Source organism: Euwallacea fornicatus, chromosome 24, assembly GCF_040115645.1.
Source record: "Euwallacea fornicatus isolate EFF26 chromosome 24, ASM4011564v1, whole genome shotgun sequence".
In the NCBI taxonomy this organism is placed as follows: Eukaryota; Metazoa; Arthropoda; class Insecta; order Coleoptera; family Curculionidae; genus Euwallacea; species Euwallacea fornicatus.
The window spans coordinates 47205-72331 of NC_089564.1; the positions used below are offsets into that span (position 1 = coordinate 47205).

The following is a 25127-nucleotide window of genomic DNA, read 5'->3' on the forward strand; positions in this document are numbered from 1 at the left end:
AGGTGGGTTTTTAAAATATTTATATATGAATTTTGGTTCATTGTTTCATCTATAAAGTGAAACGATTCTACTCCTGAAGCACTCATATAGCTCCATGCTTATTACCCAGCTCCTGCCGTGCTTTGCCTTTGTCCACAAATTTTCTTCATTAAATTCTGTGTACTTTTTCCTCTATACTTTAAAATTTTTTTTTATTAACAAAAGTTTTAAATTTGCCCTCATATGTGAAAATCACTCTATTCTAATATGGTATGGGATTGGTAACAGAAGTTCTCGTGAACTCTAATCATTTCTTGCGATTGACTTCATTTATAAACTATTTCGTTATGAGCTACTCTGCCATGGTAACCCTTATTTCTTGAATAATTTCTAGTAGTACTGGTTGAAACGTCATTATTGTTCAAAGTTTTCAGTTCTGTAGCGACTTTTTGCACTTATTCGTGGATTTTCTTTTACTTTTTGTGTCATTAGGCGTTCCAAGTAATTATTTATTTTTTTGGATGTCCTGAGCGCCGGCGATGTTTTAAAGTTTTTTGTTGGCAGTATCTGTCTGTTATATTTTGGACAGTAGACCTTGATCTATTTATTGTTCGACTAATTTCTGCCAATGATTTGCAGTCATTATGTAGATTAAGAATTATTCGTCTCAATTCTTCTGATGTTTTGCTACCTTTCCGTCTCATTATTTCAATAATCACCAAAAATATAATGTTATCGTCCTGAACGAACTGAACTAACAACTTCTTTTAATTATTAATAAGCTACTTTGGATAGATCATGTCTGAACTGTTTCCGCTCATTTCTTTATTTATATTATTATTTTCTTACCAAGTGTTTTCTTTTTTGGTAAAAAGTATATTGTAAAAAGGTCAAAGAGTATTTATGATTGATATGATGTAAAAAATTGTGTAATAACATCGAAACACTACGTGTTTAATATTATCTGCCGTACGAATACTTTCTGCAGTGAGTGTATCTTTATCATAGTTCGTCACAATGAACACGAACCAATTTTTCAGTACTTACTGCAATAATAGCAACCTTTGGTCTTTTGATAGGATTGATTTGAATTAAACGACCTTAAAGAAGTGGTCGATTACAAAATCACGCAGGCATTTGCATCATGTTCTTTGGCGAAATACTAATAGATTTGGAAAATTCCAATGTTAGTTATTGGTCCCAGAGGACTTTGAATCCAGTACCAACGAGAGATTATATTTTTTTATCTCTCGTGGTGGAGAAACCTTTAAAAGGCACTTTATCTTGTTGAGAGTTGGGGATTTTTAACACTGTAAAACCATATCACGGATTTTCCTGAAACTGTCGTAACTTCTTCAGAAAACAGGAGATCATCTAAAGTTTCCTAAGGATTTCTTTGAGAGAGTGGATGTGTAGTATATTAGGAACTTTTAGATAGTATTTATTAAAAATTATGTCAATAGCAAAATGTGAATACTAAATAGAAAAAGCAAACACATATGTATATATACTACATACATATTTAGAAGAAAAGTTAAGGTTCGATTAGGAATGTAGTTTGAATCAGGTTATATGCATTCTACATATGCATGCATGTATGTATGTATGTGTGTATGTCGGCGTCTTAACTTGTTTATAATCAAAAGTTAAGACAAAGAGACTTGTTGATTTGTAAAAGGTCAGTGTTGAGTTTTCAGGAACCAGCTGAATATGAGTTATGGGCGGCTGGCTGATTTGGGTACCCTGTTTAGGTTTGGATAAAGAACAGGCTCAGTGTGTGAAATACAACTGGGTCAGATGGAACGAGGCAAAGGGGAAAGATAAGAAAAGATAGTGTGAGAAGGACTCATGCCCAGGGAAAAAGGGGAAGAGACAGCCAGTGTGATATAGTGAGCTGGTCCCGGATCACGAGTTCTTTGCGATTGTTCTAGGAATCTAGATTAGGGGCTTTGTACCAACCAGTGTTTAAAGCGTCGTTGTAGCCCTTTTAATATAATCAACAGTATTAATCAAGTGTTTTTGAATTCCTGAACATGGCTTTCAAAGGAAATTACGCTTCTATTCTGACATATATGTATACCTAGAGTTCTTTGGGTGATTCTATAGTTTATAAAATTTCCACATATTCTCAATAATAAAATTTCTACCTTTTTTTAATCACTTTAATAAACTAAAAAACGTTAAGAATGTTTCTTAGACCTTTTTCTAATGAGGTTTACTTAAAATGAAGCATTTTTATATTACAAATGCAATTACAATGAGGCTACGATGTCGATTAACAAGCATTACTATTTTAGTCGCTATTGATTGAAGATTTTTTTTCCCCGGAATAAGTATAGTGATAGGAATAATGATCCATCTTGACAAATAAATATAATTAGCAATTCAGCAAATTTCAAATTTTATTACGAATGTGTCAAGTTTTTGAATGAGTAAGGTTAGACATTTAGTCCAACCCTTAAAATTTGACACTAGATGAATATTTAACTACCTTCATTTGTCAAATTTTGTTACTGTCTCTATTTTTTATGGGCAAATTTAGCTATTGGTGGTGGCGTTGTTGTTGAAAAAAGCCATGAAATAAAATAAAAGAAAAAGCTTTTCTATCATCGCATTTTTTCAGAAATGTTGACTTGTAAATGATTTCCTTACTTTCTGGTCCACCATTTTAAAATATATCAGATTTGAATGATTTTTTTTTGTTTTTGCGAAACAATATCTGCATTTAATGGTACGATTTGATTAAAAAAATGGAATAACATATACATATATAATTATTGTTTAATATATCTGACCCACACTCATAAGAACCTATCAATAATCGCTCACACATTCTGGTTATATCTAGTTTTTTGATGGTTATAAACTGGTGCTGTTTGGCTTTTATCACTTATTGTTTCCGATTAATTATGTATGTAGCAAGATTAGGGCTTAATATTTTTTAAATCTGTTACATTTAGTTAATATTTTCAAAAAAATGGTTGTTAAATTTTTTATGTGTTTCCGACATTTTTTACGAAAATTTTATTGCTGTCCAAATAGATCATCCAAACTTAATTAAAATTGAGTGTATATTTGTAAAAATTAAGCTTCGAAATTTTTGTCATTATTTTTATTCCAAAATTTTATACCGTAAACTACCAAAAATAAGGAAATTCTAAGTATAAATACATGCAGATATTTGTCATAGAGTTAATAGTAAATTATTACCTCTAATACATCAAAACTTGATTTAAAAATGAAATTTAATACACCGTACGTAATAAATACCATAATTAAGTAGATAAATATTATTTAAAGTTTTCTATCTTAATTGTATGCGTAAAAATATCGTGTATTCTAACATCATAATCGACGCTATAATTTAACAGGGGAGTTTTAGTTTTCGTATAAAAAAACGTGGGACTTTAAAATTAGAAGCGTTTGTTATATCACGTATTTCCAAGGTTTTTCGAAATACGTCTTTTACGAATAAAAATTCTAAATGTTCCTATTACTTTAAATATTCGAAACAATATTGATCGATTTAATTATTAATAACCACATATTCTTCTTTGAGAATCAGATAACATGCTTCTCAGCAATAAAACATTAAATTTACCCTGATTTTTTCATCCATCAATTTTCCTGCATACCTTCAATCTTTACCCTCTCATATAACACACCATTATGGTATGTTCAATCAATATCCAACTTTAACAATTTATAATCTAGATTATTAATTGCGTCTTAATCGCTATCATCATCATTATGTCCTCTATTTAAGGGTCTTCTGCTGTCTTCATCTGATCCATATATCACGTCCTCATCGGAGTCATTGATCATAGAGAAAGCTGGGTTGTCTTTGGTGATAGTTTGATCTAATGGTAAGCAAAATTCAGTAGAGTTTGGTGATTGTATAGCTCGCTAGAAGAATTTTACCATGAATGTTTTTATTAGACGCTGGAGAATACACATACGCCATTGTATAGACGTATATGTTGAGCAAACCGTAAAACGACATAAATTGCCCAGAATTAGAGTACTTGGTATCCAATTGAGCAACAAAGTTATCTTCCAACACGTCCACCCCGAATTTGTAAGCGGTGATGATTCCTCCTATTATTAACACTATTAGCATCAGTAGGGTTAGAAATTTCAGTCGAAGGCCGAAGAATGGCATTGATCTGAGTTCTGAGTAGGCCTTTAAAATCAGGAAGGTTAAGTATAGCAGATATACCACTCCAAATATATAAAAAAATGCTTTTACTACCTGCAAAAAAGCTATAAAGTAATAGAGTTTTTCTATGTATAAAAATCAGAACTGACGTAGAAATCCGCTTCTAAAGTGTGGTCGTAAGCAGGATCTTTCAGTTCCCCAATTTTCTGCCAAGTCGACAACACCATTGTTGGGAAATACATCATAGCGACTACAAAAAACTTTGGAAGGTAGAACGTGTATAAGTTCCTTTCATTCTGCCTCAGACCATGATAAACACTCAACCAAAATAAGAATAATGTTGCCAGAAACGTGGCTTGGAAAATGGCGTCCAACATCCCCGGTAGCCACGAGCTTAATAGGAATATTGTAGGGAATACTGGATCTGATAGAAAAACTTTTTAGTAACTGTTTTTTAGTTTAGAATTGGTGGACATACTATCAAACGCCATCAATAAAGGCAATAAAATGCCAACCCATTTTTGTTCAAAGGCCCAACAGTGCACTGGATATTTTCGGAGACCTTGGTAGAACCACCACTGCAATATTAATTATGGTTGTTAACAATTAAAGAAATTTAGGTGCCAACATAGCTATAAAACATATTTTAAACACAGCACACAAAATAAGTAAATATAGGGATATAAGAAATAGTAAATTTAAGAGTCAATGAGGTAGGTCAAGATACCTTGTAGTCTCTCAGTCTCTTTCCAAAATGGCGAATTTAGCGTTCAAAGAAGTGAAAACACTGAAATAAGTGGATTGCTTTAAAATTTGTTCTAAATTGGTATATAATAATTTAAGAACAATTTGGCACGTTCTATCTAGAAGAGAGAACTCTGGTCCGCTGAAGTCTGTTAAAAAAAAAATGAAATTTGGTTGAATGCTTAAGGAAAATTTTGCTATTGCAGTTCAACACAAAAGTGGACAATTAAACTTACGAGTTTTTAAGGTGGTTAAAAGTTTTCACAATTGGGTTGAACCCTAATTGTGTTCTATTTATGCTTATTGAAAACTTTTGAACAATTATTTCAAAAAAATTAACAAAAGTTTTACATAAATTACAAACATGTTTGATAGCGTTTTTTATTCGGACATCTGGTCCAAAAAAAATTGATTGATACTCCTATATAATGGATATTAATAAGGTAGTACGGCAATACATTGGTTTTGCACTAAATTTACCAACAGAAAACACTATTAAATATTTTCTTTAATAGAAAATAAGTCCACCAAATGCCTAGATTTTCATGGAACTATACTACATCTCTGCATGCCAGCTTACCGTAATACCAAAGGCTCCAATGAGAAAAATCAGCCTAAACCAGACTTCAATTTGAGTAAAGTCTGGATTATAAGTTTTGAACTGAAATCGAATGATACTCTTAAAATATGTCCACTAAAACTATCTGGATACACTTACATGAAAGTACAGCTCCTTAATATTATATCTGGCATGGAAAGACTCTAAATTATAAAACTTAATATTAACAATGTAGTGGGTGTAATCCAGGTGGCCCAAATGCAGGACAATGAACTCGTCGCAAATTTGCTTATCACAGTGCAGATGGCGTGTACTGAAATTTGATCTAATTGATTGGGATCTCAAAAGCAGCAAGTAATCCACACCTATTTTGGTGATCTTTCCTATTTAAAACCTCCTCAGGTTTGTGGTCTTCGTTTATCCCAGAAAGTGTGACGCAGATATTAAATTCTTTATCTATTATTTCGCCTAAAAATCATCTATTATATTTTCTTCTTATATGGTGGTAATTTCATTTACCATCTGGATTTTCAGTTTTAAACTTAGCAATCACCCACAATTGCTGATGATACGTTGATAATCTAGGAGTCTTCATTACATACGGTCCTGTAGCTACATCCTTTCTGTTCGAATTGTTAAATTTTGGCAGTAAAGAGGTTGCATCTATAGGGGATGTTTCCGTAATCGGAGGACCTGAAATAGCGGGTGATAATTTCAGGATTGAGATGATGTTTTGATAGTATGGCATACCTGCCAATCCTATGAAAATTGTAAGGCTGAGGCATGCGAAAAAGAGCACAAAAATCATGACAAATTCTCTTTTATGCATTGAATAAAGACGCATTTGAACTGATCTGAAATGTGTATTAATTAAAAACCAGATGATATTTTTCTATGATAATGTACCTTTCGCATCTATCATGATGGTATGCCGGGGCTATGTACTTGTCAAATTCGCTGAAAATATCACTAAATTGCGATAGAGCATTTCTGATTTTGGCAAACATTCCCCCGGAGGGTAGTTGATAAGTATACCCAAGGTTTGGGTCGTTTGGAGGCATTGTGAAACTCAAATTTAATCTAAAAGGTATAAAAAATTTCTTAGTCTGGTAATTTAGACTCTCACTCAGCGTCAGTAGTCACCTTCCAGGTTAAAGAACCCCTTAAATTAGGGTTTATAATGAAAACACAGAATTCACATGAAAACTGGGAGGAAACTCATGAAAACAATGTTCAAAGGGAACTTATCATGTGCGCTAGCTTGTTATTGATCCATTGCGCATCGGGAAATTTTCCACATGTTGCTTCGCATTAACCAGGGGCGTAGCCTAAAAACTTTTTGTCTAATAAATACATTTATTGCCGAACACATTTATTATAAACACTGATTTTTATAAATTAATACACTACATGATTTACACTCTACGTTGAGCCTATATAAAACTTATTGTTAGTTAAGAATACAAATTAAGATGTACTTTACTTTTTAATTGAGTTGTACTTAAGAGTATTGATTCGCTTCATGATTGTCGATAATATTTAGAAATTATGAATCTTTTGGACAAAATTGCTTACGAAAAGACAAAGATTCTAAAGAGGAAGCAAGAAGTAATATTAATTATTCGTAAGCTGCTATACAAACTTTTTGGTAAATTTTCACAATTTATATATAATGTAATAATTGTGCGTTAAGATTATAATACTTTTGCCACAATGACATTTAAAATCTAACTATTCCCAGTCAATTAACAATATCAATGTAATAAAATATTAAATTATGTTTTGATTATTCGGCCGTAATATCCAGTGAAATATAACTGTAATAGTCTTTATTAACCCTGTAATCATATACTAATATTTTTAGAAAAAATTGTTCATTTGTTCAATTTATACATTCGTAGTTTTTCAGCTCTTTATTTCACATACAAATTTTCCGCCGAAGCAACCTGCAAATTAAGTAGTTTAGAAATGAATAAAAGTCAGGTGACAATATACACATTTACTACATAAATTTTATGAAATTTACATTTTACTTACGCCATTATGGACGGAGGCGTTTGCCGAATTGGAGATAGAATTGATTAGTTTCTCGTTTTCTTCTCGTACTGGAAGAGAAAATTATTTTCAAAAGTGTCGAAAAATTTTCTAGAAATTATAGGTGTCAAAAATGCTGAAAGATATTTCTACTTATTTATTATTTTCTCTAGGAAGTTCGAATTTTGAAATAATTTGATTTCTTAATAAAAATGTATTGAAAAATTTTCGATCAACTTTGACGGACTTTGGAAGGACTAAAGCTGACAGATAATGATCCGCCTTGGACTGATAAACTATTTGAAACTTTGGGGCAACTTAAACCCATAAAAAAATAATTTTTGACGAAATTAATTGGGACATTCTTGATTAACTCTAACTAGCTTTGGAAGTAAACGTGACCAATTTTGGACTATAAATAATTGTGATTAACTCATTACTTGCTTTAGAGAATACCACTTTCGGCAAGTTTTTTAAACTAGTAAAGCGAGTATTATTTACGAGTCCTTGGGTAAATTTTCTACTAACTTTATCTATATTAGAAACGATATTTTTTTTAGTAATAGTCTCGAAAATTTGGACTAATCTCATTTCATAATCTGCTTACCAATTTCGTCAATAAGAGGTGCCATTCTTAGTGTAATTGCGACTAACAACAGGCACAGAAAAAGCAATAGGCAGGCAGTAGCTACGATTGTCCATTTCGCTCTTGGAGGTAATTCGTCTTCGTTCAAAGCCTTGAACACACTCTCCTGGGTGTCCACAAGGTGGGAATTCAAAGCCAACCTAAAAATAACCTTATATAGAGCACCACAAATACTTTATATACAAATCACCTTTTTTTTAGCCTTCTTTTTCTCCTTCTTCTGTGCTTTCTCCTAGCTCTTTTCAATTCCTCTCTGGCAATCATGGCCTCAGTCTCCACATCTCCTTCAAAACCCTCCATTTTAATTTCGATATATTCATCCCCTGATAATTGATGAGGTCTAAAACTTTTAATATGAGTGACTTTATTAAATTTAATCTGCATCATACTTCAGTTGGCTGTAATAGCATGATTGAGATTGACAGCTTGAGCCTTTTGAGCAATTCTCTTCTACATGCAGAGTTTGACTCTCAGGAGAAGAAGTCTCTTGTCTCAAAACTTTAAAATGATTAAACTATTTATACTCATTTTTAATTATCTTTAATCACCTTGTCTTTTAAATTGCCTACTTCCTGATACAGTTCTCTGCACATGAACCTTTCGATCCTTCTTTCTAGACTCGGTTTTCTTTTCGTCTTCGATTTTGAAGTTGGTTTTAGGTGATGAGTGAAACTTGAGTTTCCCTAGGAAGTTCCTTGGACTTGAGTGCAGGCTGGAATTTTTGTCATTCTCTTGTTTGAGAGCCTCTACTTTGTTCTCCACTAAAGTGTTGAGTATGGCGTCTAGCCGTAGCACACCGAATGTGGAGGAAACTGACAATGGGGAAAATATTTTATTCAATATAAGGAATTACAGAGGGAGGTGAGTGAAAAGAAGAAAGAAATAATGCAAAATCCGATTAAATACTCTATTTAAGCATAAAGTAGTTATTTACCTAACTAGTACTTTTGCACGTGCTAGATACAATCTAATTCATTTGAACTTAATTCAACTATAATTTTGCGTACTACCAACGAAAATTCTATTTTTCAGATAAATATTTTCCCGTTGAGTCTTTGATCTAATTTAGTTAGTTATGGATTTTGTCACCCTTGTTTTTTGTGTAATAGTGAAATTTATGAGTCTAATACCTGGCAAACGACTTATATGAGTAACTCGTGCACAGTGGAACTTTAAAGGTAAATTAATAATATACCAGGGTACAAAAAAGTTGTGAGGTTTTAACTGTAGGAAAATAATTGCTAATAGCGGCTGCTTCTAGACGCTACACCAATTCAATGTTAAGTTTTGTGATCACACTTAAATGAGTATCCGAATTGTTTAAGAAAATCATAAAATAACCTTTAATTTTGCCCATTTTTTTACATTAGGAATTTGAAGTTCAGTTGTGTACCATCAACTAAGAGACATCCAGTATACAAAGTTTTTTTGTCTGTAGATTTCGAATCTTTATTTTCTCTTCTAAAAAGTGAAAATTGCCACTTTTGCTGTAGAAAATTATCTTTCTTCATTTGTCGCTTAATAAACCTTTAAAGATTTTTTTTAATTACTAAAAGTAATGTCCTTAAACGGCTTAATAATTTGATACGTCACTGAAAATGAAGGTAATTAACGTATAGCTTAGAGGCGCTAAACGGTTCTTCCATATTTTATTAAACCTTATGGGATTAATGGTAACTGAGAGGATGCGTCAATTCAGGTTAATGATAAGCAAATTGGCTCAAACGATTGCATAGGGGCTGCTATACGCAATGTAGCTTTTAGCTTTTAACTATTGCTTACCTTCATCCGCACATAAATCTTCTGTAGAAACAGCTTTGTCTAAAACTGGCATTGTTCTTCCTGTAAAATAATTCATAGACTTGAATGAATTTTATTCTAGGGTTAAGTAACTGAGTACCGTTTTTATTTTAAGGGGTCTGTTTATGAAGAAAAACTATATTTTATAGGGCATGACCTATTTTTCGTGTCGGAATTGGACATAAACAGAAGTTATTTGAAGATAAAAACCAAGAGGAAGCATAAATTGGGTTTTTAGAGACTCATAAATTCAATGACAAAACTTTTCGATATTAAGAATCAAAAAAGGATCTTTGAAGTTATCAATAAAATATTTTAAAAGCTGCAAAAAGTTTCGAACGCAGAAAACATGCATTTTCCCACACAATTTAAAATTTCATGCACAGGACACAAAACACAACAGGTAGCTACCAAAATATTTACCTTCCTCTGGATTTGGTAACATTATTCTCTATCGACAATCATTCTTCCATAAACTTCCTCCATCAGTTTAAACACTTCATAGAAATTAAAAAAAAAAACATTTTTGTCTGAATATCTAATTCCGGATAAAAGCGCGTGGTCCTGTAAAATTTCCAGGATAATGTCTGGGTGCTGTTGCAGCGGTTTAATATATGGCCGCTTCGATCGTGGCGGCGCCACTTTTGAATGGGTTAAGAAGGGCCTTGTTAAGGGCCTTAAGTACGGAGATACCTAGTCGTATTAAGGTTGAATTATATTAAAACATAGCAATAATAAAATGTTTGATATTAATCAGAAATATTAATTCTTTGAGATAAAATGTCGTCCGGATTTTTTTTTAATGGCACATACGAAAAATAATATTGATATTAAAACTTAGTGGACTCTTAAAAAGCCTCCAAAAAAAAGTTGTCAGATAAAAAAGGTGCCCCTTAAGTGAATATTGAGATCTAACTCATTTATCATTCGATGAGGAAAATAAGACTATTTTGCTTGGAGTAATAATGATAGCGGACATAAAAATAGATTTAAAAGCAACAAGAAATTTTAGAAGTTGTTTTTGGGAAGAAAACAATGTAAATTTGGCCTTGTTTGAGGCTAATTGTGATTGAGAAGAGTGATTTATTGATGTATAGAGATGCAGATTAAAATGTAAAATCTGGTAAACTTACTTAAAATGATATATGATTGATGATACTGCACTGACTCATTACACCGCCTGCCAAATAATGGATTTTTGATTGAAACGTAACATTTTAATGTGCTGTAAAGTTGGTTGATAAAACAAACAATGATTTGATGAAATAGGAATGATGATTTTTCGCGTAAATCCAGTTATTTAGAACAGTAAGGAAGATATTAGAACCGCGACATTGGACTAAAAACATTGATTCTATACGATTTAAAAAGATTGTAATTTTTTTTAGTATTCTTGAAACCGTTATTAAAAAGTATCCCAATGAGAGCGCAAAATTTAAATTTAGCGTCGTTTTTGTTGTCCCTAATTTTTAAAATGGATCAATATCGTCACAAAAACGTACTTTAATTATTATTTCATATTATATCACAAAATGGCGGAAATTTGCCTGACACAATACACCAATTACATTCAATTTTCGATCGAGAAGAAGTTTTAAATTTGTCAATTTTAATGAGACAAGAAAATTTGAGGAGACTGGGTCGATTACTAATATGAAACCATTTGTACGGGTTTATCTATGGCATTCAGCAGAAAACATCTCGAATGTTTTTCAGAATGTGGCCAGGAATTCAAGAACATCTATTCGGCAACCTTCAAGAATTGAACATTACAAGAAGTCTTATGCAGCGTGTTCTCGCTGGAGATTTGCATCTTGAAGCCTATAAAATCTAATTTACTTAAAAGTCAAGTCTACATATCATGTAAAGGAAAGAGAATTCTTCAACTGGATCATTGAGCAACAAAAAATGAACTGTAATTTTTAGTTATTTAACGCCTTTGGACTTTTTTCTTTGGATTTGTTTGTAGTAAAAAATTGTGAATAGCCCACGACTACCCAACCTTTGAAATAAGAGTTTAGGTACTATATTATTGAAATCCAACCTCATTTAAGCCAATAAATGATTGAAAATATTGTCAAACGAACTGTAATATGCCAACAAAACCGAAGAGGACATTTATCAGATATGTATGTCGTTTTGCACATAATTTTAAACTCTCTTCTTTATTATTAAATAATAATTCCGGTATATTCTAAAAAGAAGGTATCATTTTAAATTAAAATTTTGCTCTTTTGTTAAGACACCTTTTATTTGCGACTATAGTAAGTAATTAATACGGGCTTGGTGTGTCATTCTACAGAAGGATAAGTGTGTCTCCACTTTTTCTTTTACAAATTTTAATATGTGCTCAAATTCCTACTCTATACTTCCTTTATAATCTTTGAAATCTATAATTTTGTTGAGGGAATCAATTTGTAACTCATTTTAAAAAGAGAATCGGATGATATCAGATCTACAGAAGAAGATTCGTTATTTGACAAATTATTTCTGGTATTTGTAGGAATACGAATGTGTTAAATTTTGCGTAATTTTTATATTATAAACATTTCTTATAATTTTTAAAATTCTGCTTGTGTGAAGAGAAAGCTGGTTTTGAATTTTAATCAATACCGGCATTTATAGGTAACTATTTATCATCATTTATATACGATATTGAGGCTTTAAGGACCGGTTCTTCAATGCCCGGCTAAAGTGCGTGTAAAGTGATTTATAACGGTCAAGCCTAACCATCAGTTAAATTATCTATGTCACTTATGAAGGTATTGCAAATAGTTGTCCTCATTTCCATTGTTGGGTTAGTCTTGACTTCATCTGTCAGTTAACTAACAATTATCGCTTCCTATCTAGGAATTCAAAAACCGATCCTAAACTTGCTTCATAGTACTGGACCTTGTTGATTTAATTAAGGAATTATTAATAACTGTTTTCTTGACAGAAAGTTAAATAAAAGAGACAAAATTGTAAACTACAGAATTTTTTTAATGTGGATAATAATTCCACTTTTCTTCTTATATAGTTTGACAGTACGCAATTATTTGACAATCACATATCAAATTAAGAGTCAAATTATTAGTATAATATTAACTTTGCCATCAGGCTAGTTTCAATAAAAACAAAAAATCTAACCATTTCTAAAATTCTATTTTAACGTTTCGCGGAAATTAGTTCGTATTTAAAATTAACAACAACATGAACTGGAGCGTGTCGTCGGGCAGATGTAGGGGACATAAACGGCATATGAATATCAACAACATTGTTTCATTTTAGAACACCTGAATAGTTAAATTATATTTTTAGTAAATCTTTTAATCTGCATAAAACGATTGTGACCCTTTTTTGTTGTCATTTATCTGTTCTGTAACCACAATCTTGTCCTCAGCGCCTGGCACTATTCATTATTAACACTGATGACTCATAAGAATGGTAAGACACTAGACCAAAACTAGCTATGGCAGTAGCTTATTTGCAGTGTGATAACTTCAACTGGAATAAATTCGGTATCTACATGGTATTTGATTTTTAGCAAAATTGTTTAAAGACGTCAATTTTCATTTCACTCAAAACACTTACTGGTAGTATTCCGATGCTACAAAGGTCAACCCCTTAGACTGGGTGACAGTTACCTTTAAAAGTTTAAATAGAAAGAGAGGTTCAAATGATACATCATTTTAAAAATCTTTTCAACCTGAATTTATCTGTCATAGTACTTTTCATCATAGAGCCAAGTAATACTAAAAAATTAACAAAATTTTAAACAATCAAATTATTATCATCTTGAACCTAGCCACTGTTCGAAATATTCACCGTTGCCTTCTTGGCACAGTCCCAAACGGTGATAAAATGTATCACTCATATTTTCTAAAGTATTTAAAGTGATTTACCTAATTTATTATCTTATAGGTTCTTTGAGTCCGTCGATATCATGTGATTTCTTATTGTAAACCTTCTATTTCAGGTAGGGGGTGAGACCGGGAGATTTCGGCGACCATTCTATTGAATCTTTTCTTCCTATCCATCGATTTGCAAAAATTTTATCTACATATAAGCGAATATTCCGAGCAAAAGGTGAAAGTGCTCTATTTCGTTGTAACCAAATCTGTTCGTCCGGCATGTCTGGATTTACTTCACTAAGAAACAAATTAGATAATGTAGGAACTAGTTCGTCTTCAAGAAATTCCAGATATTGTTGGAAATTTAAGTTTTAATAAAAAAATATTAGTTCTAACGTTTGGTTCCCTATGATACCTACCCAAACATTTGCTTTTTCAGGGTACTGCGTGTGACTTTCTCTCATTTATTGACATGTCCATTTAATGTAAACGTTGTCTCATCACTAAACAAAAACCATTCCATAGATATTTGTAATTGCTGAACAACGTTTATAGTCCTTTCGAAAAATTCAGTTCGTCGATCTCCATCATTCTCAAGCAGTTCTTAATGTATTTGTATTTTATAAGGTCGAATATTTGCATTTTTCAATATTTTCAAAACAGATGAACTACTGATTAAATTTTCTCAAGCTATCAACCAGGCTGGTGTAATTGGGTTTTCTTCTAATGCCAAGATGCGTTAATTTTTGTATCATCATCAATTTTTTGCGGTCTATTACTTCGGGTATTTCTCTCATAACCATGATGATTTTTTTTAACTTATAGTCCCTTGATTAATGGATGGCAAATTAGGATACTTTAGTCAAAATAATTTAAAAGCTTATTTTGTGTTCGAACTTTGTTGCCGTATCCGATCATTATTAAAATTTCGATTTCATGATATTCAGTTAAGTAAGGCATTATGCGCAATTTTAAAATTTACGTGAAGTAATTCTTTTTTGTATTGAACGAAATGAACTAAATTTTGTATTGAAAGGATACTTAGATTATTGTAATATTTCAGAAATATTGCGTAAAAAAATCACAAGTAACGAAACAACATTTAAGTATCAAAACTATTTTTAGTATTATTTTGCTCTATGATGAAAAGTAATATGTTAAATAAAGTAAGGTTTAAAAGATCTTTAAAATGATGTATCACTTGAACTCCCTTTCCATTTAAACTTTTAAGGGTTACTGTTACCCTAACTTATTGGGGTTGACATTTGTTGCATGAGAATACTACCAAAATATGTATCGCGTAGAATAAAATTAATGTGTTTAAGTAATTTTGCTAAAAATCAAATGCCATGTAGATTCTGAATTTATTCCAATTAAATTTACCACACTGTATACTACCTAATAGATTCAATCATAAAACAATAATTTAATCCTAAAACAGTCGAAGACTGGAATAAATTAAATCCTAATGTCATGTGAATTTATTTCTATGTGAAGCTGTTATTAAAGGTGAATAACAATGTGAATGAATTTCTACAATGTCAGTTTAACATTTCCATCGAGGTTTCAAATTTGTAGTTTGAGCCGTCTTGGAAAACCCTTTTCTGAAGCTGTAGCGTGTGCCTGAAAAGCTGCAGGTTTCTTCCTCCTCTAATGTATTTAGAATCCTCCTCGGTACATCCTGATCTTCAGAATCGTCACTAAAGAGGTTTTCTTCAACCTGAACTGCTTTCTGGACCTGAAGAGTTGTCATTGTCATTTTTGTATAGTGGATTCCAGATTGATGCACAAATATAGGCTCTATCTGGATGAATAGGAATTAGTTTTAAGGATTAATCTGTGATTCATTTCGGTTAACTTTCAAGGCTTCCGCTCAAAAATTTTTCAATTGCTGAACACAAGTCATGTATTCTGAATAGCAAGATGAAGCTCGGATGTTCGTAGGGCAAGTGAAGAAAATTAGATTTTTAAAAAATGTTTGAATCGACTAAGTAGATTTGGCGCTGAAGGGTTTTTAGTCTGGTTGATGCATCAGCATAAGAAATCTGCTCAGAATAGTTTTTAGTTAGTTTTGAACTCATGGCGAGTATTCAACGCTGTGTGGATAAAAGGGTTTAAGCTTAGAATTTTCTCAATTCAAGCGAAAAATTAGTTCTTTTTGAAGAAAAGGAAGAATTCTGCTCAGAATATTTCTCAGTCTCCCTTTCTTCAACACAAATAGAGAAAAATTAATTTCATTGACTTTCCGATTCGATCTGAAGTTTAATCTGTGTTTCACCGCTGTTAGTTAAATCATTAAAATTTTGATCAGACTTTCTTCGATGTCGACTTTGAATTTCGTAAACTGTCAGTTTAAGGCGGCTGTTATGATCTGTAAAAATGACCATTAAAGTCAGAGTTTCCAATTTTATTTGGTTTTTGGCTTATATTGATAAGCTTAATAGGCGTTTCAACCCTGTTGGAGTTCGACTTAGAATTCCATTGATATCTGTTTTGAAAACGTGTTTGGATAGCTTGGAATATTGGTAATTTTCTGATCCAATGCAGATTTTTTAGAGAATCAAGCAAGACTTTCCGTACCGTAATGTGAATTTTAATACATTAATTCGTCTAAACCTACGTGAAATTACAACTACCATAAAGTAATTTAATAAAGACTATATTTTTTTCATACTATATTAAAATACATAACTGGGTGGCCAAAGATACCTATGTAAAGACTAAAATATTGTTACTTTTTTCATACATGCACTTCCTATATGTATAGCAAAACGTGGAGTGAGAGAATACCATTAATTAGCAACATCTAAGTTTACGAATTCTTATAACAAATCTTTACAAGTACATGGGTAATGGGCTACATTATACACGGCCCATTACTAGAAAGCTCGAAATCAGTCCTTCATTACCCTTTATCTTAAACTTACAATACCGGCTTTAGAGTAGTGGGCCCTTGTGATTTCTTTCATTACTTACTTCTAGACCAAAGTGATTGCTATAATAGTGCAATTATTGTGGTGAACTAGGTAGTTGAAAATTGCGTAATATTTCAGTTCCAACTGAAGAATGTTCTATAATATAAAAAATGGCCTTATATGAAGTTAATATGCGGCAATCATCCTAATAACTATTAAGTTTAGTACATACTTTAAGTTGGTACCAACTAAAAACTCTAACACCGATTAGTACTGAAGTCATTAGAATCTACTAAAATTCCGACATATTGGGAAATAAAGAGGAAACTTAATTTATAGACAGAAGTTTAGTTTACGTAATTTTGAAATTGGTAGTCCAATATGGTGATACTTTAGCAATATATTTTAGCAAAAGCCATAATTCTGAGTAGTTTTGAATTTTGTTTCATTGAATGTATAGTTTGGTACATATAGTATTACCTTACATGGTACAAAACTTAAAGTACTTAAATCGGCAAATATCTTAAAGTTTGCTTTTAGTGCTCCTGATTCAGATTCTCGTCAGCTACCGGTGCTTTAGGATCTTGTGAGTTGATTGAATGCTGCAGTTTGAAATAAATAAATAAAATGGTGTTAGTATCCAATCTACAAAGGGGTTATACTTTTTGCAAAATTCTAGTTACAAATCGTTAAAATTCACAAGCAATTTCGTGACAGTAAGCGATGACAAAAACAGGGCATTTCTGATAAACGAACTATGTCAATCTATATAATATCGTATTCATAATGGAGATGAAGGAATAAAGAGGCATCGCATGCCTGGAAGTTAGAATTGCATGTTAATATAAAAATATGAAGGATTATATGCAAAATTGTATTGCAAAAGATTATTGTTTTGTCTATAATAGGAAAATCAAACTGAAGACAACTATTATTCGATTAATATTTTCATTATGGTTAGATCAGGTTAGTATATACTGGAATTCGGATTAATAATAAGAAATCAAATTGCCAAAATCCCATTGCCGTCAAATAGCAAGCTGATGTTCAGAAAGCCAGCAATAGCAGTCCTCTTAACGACGCCTCCTGTTTTTAATATTTCGATCAATTCGTGTTACTGAAATTTTCATTCGTAATTTTTTCGGTTAAAATGTAGGTAACCAGTGACCTACAAAGCGGTCAAGAATAATGTTTGTTCGAATGTTAGAGTTCAAGATTCCTAGAATTCCAAAACATTGTCATGTTTCATTTTTTACACCCATTAGTGACGTCCCGATTTCGAAAGATTTTAGAAAAGTAATATTTTAGACAATTTTTTACTTTAAAAATATTAGTGTAGTGAGAACTAAAAAAATGTTGAAAAAAAAAACTAAAATTCCCAAAAACAACAAATAAGTAAATGAGAACTAGAATCCGTAAAAATGAAAAATTTTCATAAAAACGCCAGCTTCCTATTTAAGGATAAATTGTTAGGCATTCCATTCATAACGGTAACTGTGATACCTGATAAGCAAAATTAGCCATGAAAGTCTTAGTAAAATGAGTAGAGGTAGCCTCGATCCTAAAGAAAGAACGAAATAAGTGATAAAAATGAAAATTGATAAAAACATAATGGGTTTTATGATAAGTTAGAAGCAATTATTTCAGAAAAAAATAATAGTAATGCTAAAGGGGAACGTTCTGGAAAGCACCAACCTGTGATCCAGATAATGAGTGCCCAATACTGGATTTTCCAGATCTGTTTTGCTGCCTCAAATAGTCCTTGTCATCGAATATCTTCTTCTCTCCCCCTGCAGGCTTATGTTTGACATTATCCATGGATCCAATTTTGCTCGACGCTTGGATGTCGAGTTTCTTGTTTTCAATCTAAATAAACAACATTTTTGTTTGATAATTGTAAGTTTTAAGGCCACAAAAAAGCAATTTGCTAAATTAATTCCTGGCCAAAACGCCCTGGGAAATCAGATAAGGTTGTTTAAATTGGCACGATCGATAAAAGGTAGGTTTTCGTGTCTGGAAGTCTATCTGGGTGTAAACAAATGTATTTATAAACTACAAAATCCAACCCTGGGTTTTTAATTAAAAAAAGTAGGTATTATGCTAATTTGACAAAAAGCTTTACAGTAGATTTAAAGGCCTCTCCCATGCTGCGAATATTTTCCCAAATCGAGACACGCAGAAAATTACAAAATTACCCCATTTTATAGTTGATGATATGAAAACAAGGGGAGGGGGGGGGGGGGAAGTGCTCGCAACTTTTCATATAAATGAAAATTTTCTTATACTAGTGTTTTCAAGCTCAAAATACATTGATAAGTAAGATTGAGTGCGGTACAAAAGCTGCTAACCCAATCTGAGATTGCAAGTGATAAACATCAATGTTGGTGCCATTTTTCACTGCAGATTTTACTTACAGAACCAGATCGGTAACTCAATTGTCGAGGACATGTACGTTTCTTTAAGAAAACAAGTATTTAAGCAAAAATAACTGAATGAATTTTTTGGAGCTTTCGCTGAACTTACCTTAACGTCTCCTCCTCCAGGTTGATGCTTCATGTTGTCCTTGGATCCCACTTTGGCAGCAGCTTTCTCCTTGAAGTGAAGCTTTACAGTTTCAATTTTCTTGTCACCTCCTTTTGGTTTGTGATTAGCGTTATCCAGAGACCCAATTTTCGATTTAGCGGTCCATTCAAGTTTTTGAGATAATATCTGAAACGATAGCATAGAGATTTGAGAATGTCTCTTTGAATCATCATTCTAGTGCTAGTTCGACGAATATGGTACGCAATTTTTCTACAGTTAGGTGTGTAATCAATAATTAACAGCATACACTTTACTCTACAGTTGAAGAATACACTGATATAGTACACTTAACAGTGCAGGGATACTTATTCTCAAAGTGTCAATCAAGAGCACAAGAAATCTTACTTTTCGGGGAGAAGAGCTGCTTGGAGCACTTCTCGCTGATTGAGTTTCCTAGAATGGGATTGTAAGGTGTAGTTTGGTATGAGTGATTGTCTCAACAGATACATTACAATAAGAACCTTCAAAGTCTATTAGAATTTGTGATTTAGTGAGACAACCTGATGATTTTAAAGTTTATCTTAACTTTGAAAATACTAAAAATGTTAAACATTTTCAAATATTTTGTGATTTTGGGAGAAAATGTCGAGATTGCAATTTAGTAAGGAAAATTATAAATATTCTTTTAACCTACATTAATTTCAATTTGGCTAAAATGACGATAAATGTTCAGTAGGTTTTGAGGCTATAGTTAGAGCGTATGAGTAAGTGAGACTTCTCTAGATTTATAATTCAATCGGAAGATTTGAACCTTACGTACTCAAATAGAGTTGGTAATATTTGAAAAATTTATTATATATTGAAACGGATTTTGCAAGTATTCAAAACCTATTCGTAATATATCTCGATTTAATGCGGGGATATGAGAATACTTAATGGCATTTTTCTTTTAAAAAGATAAGAAACAAGCTACAGATTTATGATATGTACGATTTTTTGACAGCAACATCATACTGTGCTCCTCACATTTACTCATTGCATAGTGCAACCTTACTTTAATCTGAGAAGAGGCACTTCTGACGCTTCTAGCAGATTGCACCTAAAAGAGTTTCCTTCTTTACTCATTAACTTCTATAGAAGAGATTTACTCGCTATAAACACAATTTTCTTACCTTTTTCTCTCCACCCTTCGGGACATATTTGTCATTTTTGGCTTCAACCCTGGAACCGGCATTTTTGTAATCCAGTTTCTTATTTTCAATCTTCACCCTCCCACCTCCAGGTTTATAACTGGCGTTGTCCAAAGAACCTATTTTCGACTTGACCACCTTGATGTTGGGAGAAGGGGCTGTGCCAACTTGAATTTTATTCATTGGAAGTTCTGGGATAAATTTGATTTAGTGAACTATCTTAAACAATTAGTGAGGGGACTTACTTTTCTTTTCGGCAGATCCAGGAGTCGTAGCTGCAGAATCTGGTGATTGGATACTGTTAGGGGTTTTTGAACCCCTAGATAAGGACCTACCCTTGGTGGGAGTTGTAGAAGATGCTCGGGATTTATTTGTTTTTCTTGGAGATCTGTTGTCTCCATTACAAGACTACAATTCTAGGGTTATATTCAAGAGGGCTGATTGTTTAGTACTTACATTTCCTTGTGTAGATTCATCTACACCGCTATCGTTATCTCCCTCTGAAATAAAAGATAAATAATTATTTAGAAGTGTACCAATTTTTTTCTGAAAAGCTTCAAGCAATTTTTTTCTGAGCAATAAAGCAATGTAGAAATAAGTAGAACATGTGTAGAGACGATCTTTAAGGACTTCTACACTCAAAAAGCAGTGAAACTAGAACACTGAAGCCACACTCTCACAAACATACTCTTTGACTGTGAGAGGTTCAACTCCAGCTCCTTCTTCTGGGGCTCAATTGTCTCCTCGTTAATGGGTGGTGTAGTGTGTGTTTCTATATGTGGAGATGCGTCTCCATTAATTTCTCCTACAGGTAAAAGTACTTATAGCTAGAGGATGGGAGGATAGTTACAATGCAGCTGACAAGCTGACAATAAACGTTATTAATAAATCTAAGAGAGGTTTGTGACATTGACCTCTGTTTTTTTCCTTGGTGTCTTTAATGCTGTTCATCCTGGATTCGGGTCTGGAATCGAAATCTGGCTGAGGAGACACACTTTCATTTTCCTTCCTATGCACACTTTCCACAGAGCTTTGCCTGAAATATTTTGTCATTGTCCGGAAAGTCCTCTCTCGAAAACAGAGTTACCTGGATACGTCCAAAGATTCCTGACTGTTCGCCATTTCCAAGCTCACGTTGGGCGCAATATTCTTCCCTATGGAGGCTGCAGAGGTGGGTCTTTGATCCATTGAAGGCCTCCTGTTTTCAACCACATATTTTTCCACCTCTGCAGAATCCAGAGTTTGTGCCCTGGAAAGCTCGCCACTAAACCTCTATCTTGCACAATCACTCAATTACCTACCTATTAAGTGATTCCTCCAATAAAGGTTTGGGCCTGCTAAAAGCTGGAACAGAGTTTTGTTGGAAAATTTGAGGTCTTTGAGCCAGTAATGGAGCTCTGGGAAAAGGACTTTGGGGCCTAAAAATGGGGCGCTGCTGTTGAGAAAACCCGGGGGTTGAGCCCTGAAATTTGGCCCTATAGCGCTAAAAATATATTGCCATAGAAACTAACCGGAGGTCTAGGGCCTGGATTCCCTAGAGGAGGGCCTCTAGGCGCAAATCGAGCAGTAGCTGGAGGTCTCGCTCCGGGCGATTGAGACCTGATTCCAGAGAAAGTTTGAGGATTTTGGTTAGGATTTGGGCTGGTGAGAATGGATTGAGGACCACTGGTTGGGAATGGCTGGCGAAATTGGATATTTTGCCGGCTATCTGTTCGGAAAACTGGTGGTGGACGAGGCTGGATACTCGCTTGAGGAGATATTGCTGGCAAGTCCGAAGAGACCTTCGCGGGCTATTAATAACTTCTATTAGAAATTTCGCATTTTATTGATTTCTGTTTTATCTACACACAAATTTAACCAGTTCGTGTAAGTTTATCCTTAATGACCTCCATCAGCCTGAATACGTGTAAATGCATAAGGGCTCGTCAATAATGTAACGAGATAACATTATATGAACCTCGCTTGTTTGTGTGGTGTGGATTATATGAAAGTTTTATACGCGATTAATACCATTATAAATTAGTTTTTTGCTATGGTAATATGGGCAGAGTTAATATTAATGCGATATCATATCCAGCAGAGTTGTTAAAGGGATGTGAGGGCTCGTCACATAACTCAAGGATAAAATAAAACTTCAATAGAATTTAAATGTATTCTTAAAACACGTATACTGAGGATGCTCCTTTGCAGATTAAGTTTCTCGGATTCATTCCAACTTTATTCGCTAATTCATCGATTCATTGGATCAACTCAGTTAATACAATCGTCATCCAGATTTAAATGTATTCTCAGTGAAGAAATTTAGTGAAGCATTTTAGCTCATTTCTATGCTTCATAAAGCTGAGCTTATGAATTATTAATACTACGACTATCTGATGCGTATTTAATATTTTTGTGTTCTGATTAAAAGTGGCGGAGACTGGCACGACATAAATATGTATTCTCCACCAGTTTTTAGGATAGTTGGAAGGCTAATAAATTCTGAAATATATACGGCACGAAGAACCGATTTAAATACTCAATGTGAAGACTCCTGAGGACAACACGTCTATAACTAGCCTTACCAAGGACTGATTACTTATTTCAGTTCTATGGAGATCTGCCTCCATTGTTGGACCATTGTGTTCAGCCATTTTTACTGGAAGAAAATAGAATTTCCAATTTCGATTTTTTAGTTTATAATCCTTTTACAGTGCGATCTATAAGTGAAATACTCCTCAAACATTGTTGGTAAATACCTCTCTACTCTACGTTCAAAGAAGCAAAAGAGTCTCTCTAATAAATTCCGGAATAATCCAGTTAAATTGTTTCTTTGTTGCGTGTTATGCCCCAAACAGTGCCATAATTTACAGCTACAATACAACGCGTGCAATTCACAAATATTCCAACTTTTCCATGAAATTTAGCAGCCCTACCGGAAAAACTCTTCTTGAAGAAATCAATGTCCCAATTGAACTCACGGATAAATAAATAAAATCTTCAAATGCGCATATTGATTAACATGAACAAAAAGGTTAGTAACTTGAAGCCATATATATCCAGTGGTGTCTGACCCACTTTTCCAGGACAACTTATTAGGGTTAAACAATTCTGGAAAGCTGCAACTCATTGTGTCACTGTGTACTTTTCTACGTTGCAGTCGAAAACTGTTTGTCATTAAATTAGAATTTTATTATGGCTTTTAATTATTGTAAGTTTAAAAAAAAGGTTTTTGCTTGGCCTTGCAAGGCGTCCCAGACAAGTTCAGATGAGTTTTTGAAAATATATCGGGAATTGTGCTGAATTGTAACGGATCTGGAAGTCAATAAGAATTTTCGAGAGATGACGCTTCTGGTAACCTTAAAAAGGTTTCGTAGACTTTCGTTCTAAATTACGAGAAGATTTCCAGAGATTTCATTGGATTTGTGGTTCAGTTCTGAGGTTATGGACTTCATTAGAAATCTAGGTGGTTGTCATCAATTTCCTGCACCGCTTATATGTTTTTACTTTCCAGTAATGATGCTGAGCTTTCTTAAATTTATAACTGAATTGAGAGGCACTACAGATTAATTCTTCAGAAGTTTGTAGAAATATTTAATGTTCCTGGTTCCCTTACATCACGAAGAATATTAGAGGTTTACTACTGTCTTCATTTACCTTGAGAGGTCTGTTTAAATAAAATTCTATTTGCCAGCCCTTGTTTCACAAATTTCCTAATAGCGCTTACTTCGATTCGTTTGAATGTGCGAAATATGTATACCTGAATATTCACCCAAATGAAGTGCTTTTTTACATCACAATATTTTTCAAGGATATCCTTTACAACAAAAATCATGGACAGAATAGAAGGGAATAGCACGAAGAGAGGTTAGCGATAATAAATTCTTTAGAATCACCCACATTATATAGAATTGAATTAAGGAGTTTGTTTATAAAGTTTATCGATATTTCTTCATTTAAAAATAGATCCATAAAGCCTATGTATTAACAGCATTTCGTGGGAATTAACCCACAATAAATATGAGCTCTATTATACTTTATGTTTACATCTGTGTGTGGGTTGGAATTGTTGCTCCAATTCTCTGTTTCTTTGACGTAAATAAGTAATGTTAAAATATCAAATCCTGCAATTTTAACGTATTTTAAATTTCCCTGAGCCCACACAATCGCATCGACCTCTCTACAATGATTATTGTTTAAAATTGTTTTATTGAGATTAAAAATGTTTTCTAGTCCTCATATAATAACATCGAATTTAGATTAAATTGTCTAGTGGAAAGCTGTGATTTATTACTGCCTAACCCAATAAAAAGGCATCTAAAACAACAGTGTCAGAACACAACTACCATTGTTCTTATACGATAGCCCAACTTTGCGATAACAACTGCATTAAAACTGAATTGAACAATAATAAATGGACATGGAAACAATGGAAAGTGTTACCTGTTACCTCTGGTTACAAACACTATAGTCACGAAGGTTGGAAAATCGACTGGAAAACTGGGTGCCAGTTGAAGTTTGCCGGAAAAGCGCTATAGTGCCCTCTACTCTCATTGATCGATATCCGTTGGACGAACGAAGCGAGTTTGTACAGGATGTTTCTGAGATATTGGAAAGTCCAGAATAGCGGAGGAAGTCATTGGATATACGAGGCGTACCGAATCAAGCACGCATCATTGTTAACTTTATTCTTAGTAAAGATACAACCCTAGTTTAAATTACAGAATTGTATTTTCTTAGGCTGGTTGCTATGGCGATACCAGAAA

At 33.1% G+C, this 25127-nt stretch overlaps 3 protein-coding genes across 6 annotated transcripts; all 3 read right to left on the reverse strand.

Annotated features, from left to right (window-relative positions):
• Positions 1–2978: 2978 nt before the first annotated feature.
• LOC136346727 (transmembrane protein 181) lies at positions 2979–6723 on the reverse strand. Of its 2 annotated transcripts, XM_066296096.1 has the most exons (12): positions 6585–6723; positions 6348–6521; positions 6192–6295; positions 5961–6134; positions 5807–5909; positions 5601–5754; positions 5463–5543; positions 4617–4716; positions 4446–4562; positions 4288–4388; positions 3901–4231; positions 2979–3839 (listed from the first exon to the last, which is right to left on the reverse strand). In XM_066296096.1, exons 2-12 carry the CDS (start codon positions 6500–6502, stop codon positions 3709–3711), a joined length of 1551 nt encoding a protein of 516 aa, XP_066152193.1. In that variant the 5' UTR covers positions 6503–6521; positions 6585–6723; the 3' UTR covers positions 2979–3708. The 2 variants fall into 2 exon arrangements, with proteins under 2 accessions (XP_066152193.1, XP_066152192.1); XM_066296095.1 differs by having other exon boundaries at positions 4288–4562.
• A 73-nt stretch (positions 6724–6796) lies between these two features.
• Positions 6797–11247, reverse strand: LOC136346730 (uncharacterized). Its single transcript, XM_066296102.1, has 9 exons — positions 11055–11247; positions 10345–10614; positions 9904–9963; positions 8670–8933; positions 8511–8619; positions 8312–8461; positions 8083–8261; positions 7479–7546; positions 6797–7387 (listed from the first exon to the last, which is right to left on the reverse strand). Exons 2-9 carry the CDS (start codon positions 10364–10366, stop codon positions 7355–7357), a joined length of 885 nt encoding a protein of 294 aa, XP_066152199.1. The 5' UTR covers positions 10367–10614; positions 11055–11247; the 3' UTR covers positions 6797–7354.
• Positions 11248–16397: 5150 nt separating this feature from the next.
• tau (microtubule-associated protein tau) lies at positions 16398–24850 on the reverse strand. 3 transcript variants are annotated; one of them, XM_066296091.1, is made up of 15 exons: positions 24805–24850; positions 22947–23020; positions 21894–22172; positions 21684–21844; positions 21470–21631; positions 21297–21418; positions 21071–21187; positions 20839–20882; positions 20628–20790; positions 20365–20573; positions 19598–19645; positions 19193–19378; positions 19084–19125; positions 18365–18535; positions 16398–17271 (listed from the first exon to the last, which is right to left on the reverse strand). In XM_066296091.1, exons 2-15 carry the CDS (start codon positions 23013–23015, stop codon positions 17206–17208), a joined length of 1839 nt encoding a protein of 612 aa, XP_066152188.1. In that variant the 5' UTR covers positions 23016–23020; positions 24805–24850; the 3' UTR covers positions 16398–17205. The 3 variants fall into 3 exon arrangements, with proteins under 3 accessions (XP_066152188.1, XP_066152191.1, XP_066152189.1); XM_066296094.1 differs by lacking the exon at positions 21071–21187; XM_066296092.1 differs by lacking the exon at positions 19598–19645 and having other exon boundaries at positions 24805–24848.
• Between the last annotated feature and the right edge of the window lie 277 nt (positions 24851–25127).

Excerpts from the sequence above, each read along its gene's own strand:
- LOC136346727 (XM_066296095.1), bottom strand. The coding sequence starts at position 6,502 with ATGCCTCCAAACGACCCAAACCTTGGGTATACTTATCAACTACCCTCC. Across the intron at positions 5,910-5,960 it reads TAAAACTGAAAATCCAGATG|GCGAAATAATAGATAAAGAA; the intron begins GTAAATGAAATT and ends GATGATTTTTAG. Across the intron at positions 4,563-4,616 it reads TTTATTGATGGCGTTTGATA|ATCCAGTATTCCCTACAATA; the intron begins GTATGTCCACCA and ends TTTTTCTATCAG.
- LOC136346730 (XM_066296102.1), bottom strand. The coding sequence starts at position 10,366 with ATGTTACCAAATCCAGAGGAAG. Across the intron at positions 8,262-8,311 it reads AAAAGAAGGCTAAAAAAAAG|GTTGGCTTTGAATTCCCACC; the intron begins GTGATTTGTATA and ends GGTTATTTTTAG. Across the intron at positions 7,388-7,478 it reads ACGCCTCCGTCCATAATGGC|GTTGCTTCGGCGGAAAATTT; the intron begins GTAAGTAAAATG and ends CTTAATTTGCAG.
- tau (XM_066296091.1), bottom strand. The coding sequence starts at position 23,015 with ATGGCTGAACACAATGGTCCAACAATGGAGGCAGATCTCCATAGAACT. Across the intron at positions 21,188-21,296 it reads CACCAAGGAAAAAAACAGAG|GAGAAATTAATGGAGACGCA; the intron begins GTCAATGTCACA and ends TTTTACCTGTAG. Across the intron at positions 19,379-19,597 it reads GCAGCTCTTCTCCCCGAAAA|ATATTATCTCAAAAACTTGA; the intron begins GTAAGATTTCTT and ends CTATCGTTTCAG.